Source organism: Squalius cephalus (genome assembly GCF_949319135.1).
Source record: "Squalius cephalus genome assembly, chromosome: 14".
NCBI classification, from domain to species: Eukaryota; Metazoa; Chordata; class Actinopteri; order Cypriniformes; family Leuciscidae; genus Squalius; species Squalius cephalus.
Genome location: NC_137135.1, coordinates 37700638 through 37712193, shown reverse-complemented (window position 1 = coordinate 37712193; position 11556 = coordinate 37700638). Strand labels below are relative to the sequence as shown.

The window sequence follows — 11556 nt, the reverse complement described above, 5'->3', positions numbered from 1 at the left end:
ATGACAATTGTTTCAATGTATTAAAGCATTTTTAAATCATCATACATCAAACTAATCAACATTTCAGAATTCTTTGAACAATTTAGAATTGAGTGTGTGTGAGTGTTTGCGTGTGTGTGCGTGCGTGCGTGTGTGAGTGTGTGTAAGCGCATCACTGATTCTCTCTCTCTCGCTCAAAATAACAGTGCACAGTTCCCTATCGCTCAGAGAGGTCTGACGACCGTCAAGCTCACTCACTCTCACACACACACACACACACACACACTTATCCGCGCGCCCGCGCTCGGATCATCTGGAGCCGCTCGGTGTCGGATTCCCTCTTTGATCGTGTGCGTCCGTAATGCGGGACACACCGGCACCGGAGACGCACGCGCTCGCACACACACCCGATGGCGACCCGTGAGCGCGCCCGGGACTCAACATGCCCAACCGAACCGAGCCGGAGCCGCGGGAGCTGCTGGCGCGCGCGCTCACCGGGACCGTGCTGAGCGTTCTGATCCTCTGGACTCTGTTCGGGAATATTCTGGTGTGCGCGGCCGTGCTGCGGTTCCGACACCTGCGCGCGAAAGTCACGAACATCTTCATCGTATCGCTGGCTGTGTCGGACCTGCTCGTGGCCGTGCTCGTGATGCCGTGGAAGGCGGTCACGGAGGTCACCGGGTTCTGGCCGTTCGGTGCGTTCTGCGACATCTGGGTGGCGTTCGACATCATGTGCTCCACCGCGTCCATCCTGAACCTGTGCGTGATCAGCGTGGACCGGTACTGGGCCATCAGCAGCCCGTTCCACTACGAGCGCAAGATGACCCCGCGCGTGGCGTGCGTGATGATCGGCGCGTTGTGGACCCTGTCGGTGCTCATCTCCTTCATCCCGGTGCAGCTCGACTGGCACAAAGCCTCCGCGGAGCCCGGGTCCAACGCCACCGACGCGCGCGCCGCCGAGGACACCTGCGACTCGAGCCTGAGCCGCGAGTACGCGATCTCCTCATCCCTCATCAGCTTCTACATTCCCGTGGCCATCATGATCGTCACGTACACGCGGATCTATCGGATCGCGCACATCCAGATCCGGAGGATCGCTTCACTGGAGCGCGCGGCAGCGCATGCGCAAAACAGCCGTACGAACCGGCTCGCGTGCCATCGTCATCATTCACACAGCAGCCTGAAGACGAACTTCAACCGCGAGACTAAAGTTCTGAAGACTCTGTCCGTGATCATGGGCGTGTTCGTGTTCTGCTGGCTGCCGTTCTTCGTGCTGAACTGCGTGGTTCCGTTCTGCCCCCGCGAACCGTCCGCGGGCCCGCCGTGCGTCAGCGACACCACCTTCGACGTGTTCGTGTGGTTCGGCTGGACCAACTCGTCGCTGAACCCCGTGATCTACGCGTTCAACGCGGAGTTCCGCAAGGGCTTCTCGAGCCTGCTGGGCTGCCGGAACCGGTGCCGGACCCCCGTGGACACGATCAACATCAGCAACGAGCTCGTGTCCTTCAACCAGGACACGCTGTTCCACAAGGAGGCCGCGAACGCGTACGTCAACATCATCCCGAACGCGGTGGACGACGCGTTCGACCGGATCTCGCAGCTTTCGCACGCTGATGACGAGGACGACGCGTGCGATGTGGAGCGCGAGGCGGACGGCGCGTTCACGCAGAACGGCATTCACTGACCGAGAGCGCTGACGCTGGACTGTGTTCGGACCCGCGCGCGCCGTGAACGCGCTGCATACCGTTCCTGAACATGTGTATGAAATGCTCACAGTTGTTGACACGTGACCCGGTGAGTGGCGCGCACGTATCACGCGTGCAGCTCTTTGTATGATGATGATGATGATGATGATGATGATTATAGTCAGCAATATCAGAAAAGAGATGTGTAAGCAGTGAGATCACCGCTGTTAGTGCCTCGAACACCTTCACCTGTCCCAGACAGCAACAGTGTCGGCCCACATCAAGTCTCCTTCATTTATACAGCGCTTTAACACTATAGAGTTCCACAGCAGCTTTACAGTGATGACAGGAGATTACAGTAACAGAGAGTGTTCAGGCTTTACAGCAGATCTAGAATAAAGTTACTGTCCAGATGAAGTTAGTTTGATTGATTCACTTCCGTTGCAGAGATCATTACCCAGACAGCAACATAGGGCCACATCTGGGTCATGTGGATTCCATGCGTACCAGATGTGTGCCGTATCTGGGCCGTCTGGGTGGTTATTAACTATGGGGCCGCTAACACACACCGCTCTCACTGAAGACAGACACGTTTAATGTGTTCCGGCCGTTCACTCGCACAACAGGGTTTGGAGCTCGAGAACGCTAACCTTGAATCAGGATCCACGGTGCTAATGTTTGAAAAACGTTATAAGGCGAATCTGTGAAAACGCTGGAACACCTGGTGCGCGCGGAGGCCACATGTGCCGGATCTGGGCCGGATCTGGGCCGACACTGTGTCTCTGTCTGGGGTTTGAGTGGAGAACCCTAAAGATATTAAGTCTTGTTTTATGGAAATATTGAAAAATGTATTCTTTGATTTTTCTGACCCTGTTGGTGGATTGTTGTTCTTGTTTTAAGCAAAGACAATATTCTTCATAAAACAAGACTTAATATCTTCAGTCATTTTGCTTCTTCTCCAGTAACTATATCTTGATTTATGAATGTTTAGATATTAGTGACCGCTACAGTTTATCTCACTTCCGGTTCACTCATGAAGCAGCCGAAACAACACACCCGAATTATACTGGGAACATTGATAACTACATCTGAATTCAAAATGATAACAAATATGTAAACTGTGACTCACTCCATATAAAATATAGATATACTATATGATATTATTAGGGGTGTAACAATGTATCGTGCCACAATATATCACAGCACAAAAATGCAACTGCGTATGATGATGTGTCGTTCTCCTAAACTGAATATTTAGACAGATTTAATTCAGCACCAAATTTGGCACCTTCCATGTGTAGAATTATTATTATTAATAAATGATGTAGGTAAATAATGTAGTCAGAGGTGAATCTAACTAACATCTGTAGTTAAGCAGAGTTATAGATATTTATATTCTGCTGTCACCAACCAAAATGTGTTATTTTAATGATCAGGACTGTGTACTGTGATAATTACGTACTTTAATAAGTACTTTATGCGTTAAAGTGATAATTACAGAAAACGCAGCATCTGAACTCTATTCTGGCTCTGATTAACTCTGGTGCTCTCCGCCTGTCGGTCAAAAAGGACATGATTTTTTTTTATTTCAATGAAAGGAATGTATTATATTTTAGTTTGATAATGTTTTTTATTTAATATTTTTCTTTTATACTACATTATGTTTACGCTGTTTCTATAATCCATTTATTCACGTTTTGAGCATAGACCTGAAAATGAAATGTCCAACTTAAACTGTGGTAAATCCTGAACGCTTTAGAGCGACAGACTGAAGATTGATCTCTTTTCAAAGACGACGCTTGCCAGATTATTGCAGAAGTGAAAAAAGTTTAAAAAAGTGAACTTAAATACAGAATTTATTGTTTATTGTTATGAAAAATGCACAAAAATACTATTTTCAATTTTTATATGAAATCTATATTTTCAAAAACACGTTTTAGGCTACTCTAAAACTGCAAGAAAATCAAAGCCATGAATCTAAACAAGTTGTGTTTATAATGTGAGCCTTATATCTCAGTAATGATCTTTCAGTGAGAGTGTGTTCGGCTGCAGTTCCACACGCTTCCACTAGAGGAAACTCTTCCATTCATTTCTAATGCGCTCAGTTATGTCAAGTGTGACTATTATTTACAGGATCATTTAACCTTTTTGAATCATGTCACAGCAAGTGCCAAAACCTTTACCAAGTTTCGTACCATTCCCGTGAAGAAAAAATAAATATAAAATTCGGTCGAAAATTAGCAATAGCACCAGAGGGTTAAAGAATCAGACCGTGAGGTCAGTGTATTAATCAGACTGAATCATGAGTGTTTTTACACCCCAAATATTATCTAGTTTTCAACACCGTTTCCTAGTGAACAACAATATGTTCTAAGAACACTCTGACAACTTTCCCATTGAGATACAAAAATGTTATTTCTGAATGTTCTCTGAAACATCCAGTTTTTTAAATGTTTCCCAATGTTTTCTCTTGGTTATGTGAACATTAAGGGAACATTCCATTGTATCAAACATTACTGGAACGTTACTTTTGAATGTTCTGAAACATGTAGTAACATTTAAAAAACGTTTAACTAAAACGTTTCTGAACGAACATTCTTATAACGTAGAGCATGTGATCCGAACACAGCTTCCTCTGTGGACTGCCATCTTCATCATCTTCATCATCTTCATCAGTATTAGTCCTGCCGGAGAGATTCCACAGGAGCGAGGCCTTATTCCCTCAGTAACTGATCGGCCTTTACACTGAGTGCAATATCCCAGAACTCTGAGCGACTCCAAGCATGCCAAACCTCACCGTGTGCCAGCGGAGCGACTGCAAGTGACCCTTGACCTCTCGCCCGCAAGTGACCCTTGACCTCTCGCCGACAGGAGCGGGAGCAACTGCACGTGACCCTTGACCTCTCGCTGTCAGGAATGACTGTATGTGACCCTTGACCTCTCGACGACAGGAGCGGGAGCGACTGCACGTGACCCTTGACCTTTCGCCGACAGGAGCGACTGTACTTGACCCTTGACCTCTCGCCGACAGGATCGACTGCACGTGACCCTTGACCTCTCGCCCACATGTGACCCTTGACCTCTCGCCGACAGGAGCGACCGCACATGACCCTTGACCTCTCGACGACAGGAGCGACTGTACGTGACCCTTGACCTGTGACCCTTGGCCTCTCCCTGACAGGAGCGGCTGTACGTGACCCTTGACCTCTCGATGACAGGGGCGACTGCACATGACCCTTGACCTCTCGATGACAGGGGCGACTTCACATGACCCTTGACCTCTCGACGACAGGGGCGACTGCACATGACCCTTGACCTCTCGACGACAGGGGCGACTGCACATGACCCTTGACCTCTCGACAACAGGGGCGGGACTCCTGCAGTCTCTTCACACACCGGATCATAACTCTTTTATAATGCGCTTATTTATTCCTTTATCGAGGTCATGTGTGTGTGTTTCTGTTTCATGAATAAACTGAGGTTTGTTTACTGCAAGATTAATAATGATGCTCTTCCTCAGTGTCTCTGTCTCGTCTTCCAGCACAGATATATATATATATATACAGATATATAAAACATTCTTAAATCAAGATACATTTACTGGAGAAGAAACATGACTGAAGATATTAAGTCTTGAGTTCTGAAAAGATTTATGAAAATGAAGTGAGTTTGAGCTTAAAACAAGAACAAATGTCTGCCAATGGGGTCAGAAGATATTAAGTCTTGTTTTATAAAAAATAAATAATAAATTAAGTGTTTGTGCTTAAAAAGTTCAAAGGGAAACAAGTTTATTGTTCTGACCCCATTGGCAGACATTTGTTCTTGTTTTAAGCTCAAACTCACTTCATTTTGATAAATCTTTTCAGAACTCAAGACTTAATATCTTCAGTCATGTTTCTTCTCCAGTAAATGTATCTGGATTTAAGAATGTTTTATATATCTGTATATATATATATATCTGTGCTGGAAGACGAGACAGAGACACTGAGGAAGAAGACGTGATGTTCTGGAGGTCGAGGTTTGTTCTCATGTCGTGTTGATCGTGAATGTTTGAAGAATCGTTACAGGACATATTTATTATCGTGATGCTTTATAGTGTTTCATTACTGTAACGTTTATTGTTTACAAAAGAGAAGTCTGCCTGTAGATTCACTGTAATGAACTGTGTTCAAACCATGAGTGTTTGATTGTGTGTGTGTGTGTGAGAGTGTGTGTGAGTGAATGTTATTTTTCTCAGTCACACACATGAATGTACACTAACAGTCATGTGCACAGATGTTTTTCAATAAAATGAGCATTAAACGTCATTTCTTGTAGTTGTTGCAGGTGTTTGAGTAGTTGAGGTGTGTGTGTGTGTGTGTGTGTGTGTGTTCACTTTCTCTGTCCTGCGTTTCTCAGAAGAGTAAATGCATCTTGATTTAAGAATGTTTAGATTCCCGATAAAACGAGAGTGTTCTTGACACTGATAAACATGATGTTACAGAGAAGCTGAAATGACTCCTTTCCTCCGATGTTATTATAACTCATCAATAATTCGCAGACGCTGTAATTCAGTCTCAGATATTGATGTTCCCGATGATCTTGATGTGAGTGTGTGTGAGATGCAGCAGAATATGATTTCCTTCAGAAACGTTGAGATAATCCCGGGCGTCAGACTCGATCTCTCCGTCCAGGAGTGTGTGTTGTGTCTCTGGATTATGATGCACTCCGTCACTGCGGATAAAACAGATCCCGCTAATCTCGGCCTCAGGTCAGGAGTTCTGTGATGTGAATCATGTGACGCTGTACATCTGCTTTTTTATGTTACTGTTTCAGAGTGTTTTTACATTGACTTGAGTTTTACAAATGACAAATTCCATATCAGTGAAAACGGATTTATGAGCGAGAATTTGGGAGACGTTTGAGAGACCCTTCTGGAAACCCTCCTGTGATGCCTGACCTGTCTGGAAGCTTATTTAAAAAGAAAATTGCAATTCTGACTCTAAATTCTGAAAATGTTCTCACAATCCTGACTTTGTTTCTCAATTCTTAGTTTATTATTCGCAATTCCAAGTGACTTTTCCAATTGACTTTATTTCATGCAATTTATAACTTGGAATTCAGACTTTATTAATAGTAATTGCAAGTCAGAATTTCAAGTCTGAAACTGAGTTGCTCAGACAAATGCCATGGAACTTTTTTCTGAAACTTTTTAAATGTTACTATTTTCAGAACTCAGACTTGATATCTCGGAATTGCGAGTCTGAATTCCATGTCGGAAACTTGCAATTCCGAGTTCAAAAAGTTAGTCGACTTAAAATGTTTCAGGAAAAAAGTTCCATGACTTCATTTCTCACAGCTCTTCTGACTTGCAATTCCAAGTTTCCAACTTTATTTCGTGCAATTCCGAGATATAAAGTCTAAGTTCTGAAACAAGTAGAAACATTTAAAAAGATAGTTGACCTAAAACATTTCAACAAAAAGTTCCATGACTTTATTTCTCGCAACTCAGAGATTCCGACTTAGAATTTCTCACATTTACAAGTTATAAAGTCAAAGTCTGAAACTCTGAGTTGCGAGACATAAAGTCATGGAACTTTTCTTAAATGTTTTAGGTCAGTGATCTCTTTAAAGGGTCATGAAACCCTAAACCAAATTTTCTGAGATTTTAACAGAGGTATGTGTGTTGAACACCATTGAAGACAATGTTAGCATCTGTTAGATTTAATGGTAGGGGGAAAATAGTTAAATTTGAGGTTTTTTTCCGCTATTTTCGTCTTCCGGGTTTAAAATCTTCATCGTGTTGGCAGAGCACTATAGTACTTTGATGACTCATCGGTGTCTCATAATTATTCATGTACTGAGTTTTCTTATCCAATGAGAAGACACTTTCTCTTAATTATTCATGACACCACGTGGAACTTTCCAATGACAGACATGTCAAACTGTGATATCGCGTAGTAGATGAGAGAGGCAATGATGGGACGCGCGTTTGTTTTCGTGGTGCAAAAGTTCCAGTTGGTTGGCCATCAACAACGGACACATCTAAACTATGTGTGTGTGTAGCAACCATTCAACGGGAGAATGGTGGACTTTGGCCTTGTACACCAATGCAGGTTTCGTCTTGCGAGTGATGCGGTCCCGAGGACTTTTCTATCGCTTCAGAGGTGTGTGTGTGTGTGTGTCTGTGTGTGTCTAAAATGTAACCCTGACCGTTTTACATGCCTTTTGTTAAATAATCACTCGTTATTAAAATGTAGATATTTCGATAATACCTCAATTGTATGGAACGTATGCTTAATTTGTGCAAATTTCTATGTCACTGTCCATCTTTATTATGTGGGTTCAGGGGGCGCGTAGATCTAGGCTATGTACAGAATTTTTTTTTTTTGTTAAGCGGAAAATGTATTACTTTCAAATATATATGCATTTATAGTGTGTATATAAACAATACATAATTTATAATGACATAATTATACATATACATGTACATTTATATGTTTTAAATACAATTATGATTACTGTAGTAGGCTAATATGTAGCAGGGCATTCAGTTACTTTTCAATGGACAAACATAAGGTGTCCGTGTATTTCATTAGACTTTAACTTTGCCAGCTATAAAATAAAATCTAGCATTTCCTCACGTTTCACCACTGATGTTTAGTGACAGTTGATATGCAAGGGCCACTGGTGATGACGATCCCCCTCCCCTCTCCCCTGCCATGCCATACCACACCCTCTCCCCTCCCTTCTTCTCACAGCCACCACGCCCATTTAAGTTGCATTTTTCAAAAAGATTGTGAGCTAGACTTGAGCTGAAAGAGGGGGGTTTCATGACCCTTTAAATGTTTCTACTTGTTTCAGAACTCAGACTTTATATCTAGGAATTGCGAGTCTGAATTCCAAGTCAGAAACGAGTTCAAAAAGTTAGTCGACCTAAAATGTTTCAGAAAAAAAAAGTTCCATGACTTTATTTCTCACAACTCTTCTGACTCGGTTTCAACTTGGGATTCCGACTTGCAATTCAGAGTTTCCAACTTGGGATTCCAACTCGCAATTTCGAGTTACCAACTTTATTTCATGCAATTCCGAGTTTCCAACTTGGGATTCTGACTCTTAATTCCAAGTTTCCAACTTGGAATTCCAAATTTTAATTCCAAGTTTCCAACTTGGAATTATGACTCGCAATTTCGAGTTACCAACTTTATTTCATGCAATTCCGAGATATAAAGTCTGAGTTCTGAAACAAGTAGCAACATTAAAAAGATAGTTGACCTAAAACACTTCAGAAAAGTTCCATGACTTTATTTTTCTCGCAAACTTAGAATTCTGAATAGCAATTCAGAGTTACCAACTTTGTTTCTCACATTTACAAGTTATAAAGTCTAAGTCAGAAACTCTGAGTTGCGAGAACGTTCCATGACTTTATTTCTCACAACTCTTCTGACTCGCAATTCTGAGTTTCCCACCTGGAATTCTGACTCGCAATTTCGGGTTTCCAGCTTAGAATTCCGACTCGCAATTCCGGGTTACCAACTTTATTTCGCGCAATTCCGAAATATAAAGTCTGATTTCTTAAATAAGTAAAAACATTTAAAAATATAGTTGACCTAAAACATTTCAGAAAAGTTCCATGACTTTATTTCTCGCAACTCAGAATTTCCGACTTAGAATAGCAATTCCGAGTTACCAACTTTATTTCTCAGTCGGAAGCTCTGAGTTGCGAGAAATAAAATCATGGAACTTTTCTGAAAAGTTTTAGGTCAGCTATCTGTTTCTACTTGTTTCAGAACTAAGACTTTATATCTTGGAATTGCGAATCTGAATTTCAAGTTCGAAACTTGCAATTCCGAGTTCAAAACATTAGTCGACCTAAAATGTTTCCGAAAAAGTTCCATGACTTTATTTGTCACAACTCTTCTGACTTGCAATTCCGAGTTTCCAACTTGGGATTCCGACTTGCCAACTTGAAATTCCGAGTTACCAAATTCCGACTTGAAAATCCAAGTTACCAACTCTTATTTCGTGCAATTCCGAATTTAAAAAGTTAGTCGACCTAAAATGTTTCAGGAAAAAAGTTTCAAGATTTTATTTCTCACAACTCTTCTGACTCGCAATTCCGAGTTTCCGACTTGGAACTCTGACTTGCAATTCTGAGTTACCAACTTGGAATTCTGCAATTTCGGGTTTCCAGCTTGAATTCAGACTTGCAATTCCGATTTACCAACTTTTATTTCGTGCAATTCCGAGTTAAAAAAGTTAGTCGACCTAAAATGTTTCAGGAAAAAAGTTCCATAACTTTATTTCTCACAACTCTTCTGACTCGTAATTCCGAGTTTCCGACTTGAAATTTCCAACTCGGAATTCCAAGTTTCCAACTTAGAATTCCAAGTTGGAAACTCAGAATTGCGAGTTGGAATTTCGAGTTGGAAACCCGAAATTGCGAGTCGGAATTTCAAGTCGGAAACTCGGAATTCTAGTAAGGAGAGAATTCTTAGTCGTAAATGAATTAACGTAAATGGAAGAACGTTTTTTCATAACTTTTAGAAAACCTTGCCAGAATGTTAGCCAAAGTTCTGAGAACATTCCCTGTTGCGGGTCATTTTGAGAGAAACAGTGTCTCCATCTGCAGACCATCAACAGACCTTTAGGACCGCAGTTGTCGTCTGGTTTATTAATCTCCGTACACACTTTAGCAGCAGTGGTCAGGTATAACACTGAGCTCTACTGTGTCCACACTGACATGCATCTTTCACACTGATGATATTCAGAAGCGGTGCTGTTCAATTATTTTGTACTGTTTTAGACCTCATATATGACATGTTCATGATGTTTTATTCACTGTAATGCATTGCAGCTCTACACTGCTGCTGAATAAACTCCAGTAATACTCCTTTAATACACAAAACACATTATTTTTTACTGCAGTTACAGTTTACTGTTGTTCAGTATGTTAAGGGCATTTTACAGTGATTCAGACTTGTCTGATAAGGAAACTGCAGAGTAGATGATTGAATCAGAGGTGTGTGTGTGTGTGTGTGTGTGTGTGTGTGTGAGAGAGAGAGAGAGAAACCCACTGTAACCAGACACTGAATGAGATCCATCTGGTTCCTGACAACTCGTGATTTCATGGCCTTTTCTTACCCAACACACACACACACAAGTACACATTTATCCAGTTAGATGTATGAGACTTCTGTTTTAATACAAGTTTTTGTTTTATGATCAAATGTTTTTATTCAAACCCTGCTAACAAACACACAGAGTCCAGCAGAAGGCTGAGAAAGAGCAGCGCTGACTCTCGAGTCTCAGTGATTTCTTCATTAGTGAGACTGTTGTCCGTCTGTAGAGATGATATGGAGGCGTGTGAATGTTTCATTAGATTGTGTAATCGAGCGGATGCTGAGGACAGAACACTGTAATCACCGGATTACTGTGACCTCCTAATGGAGTCTAATCCCATAGAAATCATTCATGAAAACAGCAGCGCATTCCGGCACAGAAACCAGTTCAGTGTGACCTTAGAAACACCATACAGATGTTTGTGTAAGAAAATTATATAAATACCATACAGATGTTTGTGTAAGACAATGATAATTACCATACAGATGTTTGTGTAAGAAAATGATATAAACACCATACAGATGTTTGTGTAAGAAAATTATATAAATACCATACAGATGTTTGTGTAATATAATGATAATTACCATACAGATGTTTGTGTAAGAAAATGATATAAACACCATACAGATGTTTGTGTACGAAAATGATAATTACCATACAGATGTTTGTGTAAGAAAATGATAGAATCACCATACAGATGTTTGTGTAAGAAAATGATAATTACCATACAGATGTTTGTGTACGAAAATGATAGAATCACCATACAGATGTTTGTGTACGAAAATGATAG

The 11556-nt window shown here is 41.8% G+C and overlaps 1 protein-coding gene across 1 annotated transcript; it reads left to right on the top strand.

Moving 5' to 3' along the window:
* The first annotated feature begins 206 nt into the window (after positions 1 to 206).
* drd5a (dopamine receptor D5a) lies at positions 207 to 3871 on the top strand. The gene is made up of 2 exons (XM_079893335.1): positions 207 to 3652; positions 3696 to 3871. The coding sequence occupies exon 1, from the start codon at positions 422 to 424 to the stop codon at positions 1661 to 1663; it is 1242 nt and encodes a 413-aa protein (XP_079749461.1). The 5' UTR covers positions 207 to 421; the 3' UTR covers positions 1664 to 3652; positions 3696 to 3871.
* The last annotated feature ends 7685 nt before the right edge of the window (positions 3872 to 11556 follow it).

What these genes read in the sequence shown, in the direction of transcription:
- drd5a (XM_079893335.1), top strand. Translation starts at nt 422, where the DNA reads ATGCCCAACCGAACCGAGCCGGAGCCGCGGGAGCTGCTGGCGCGCGCG.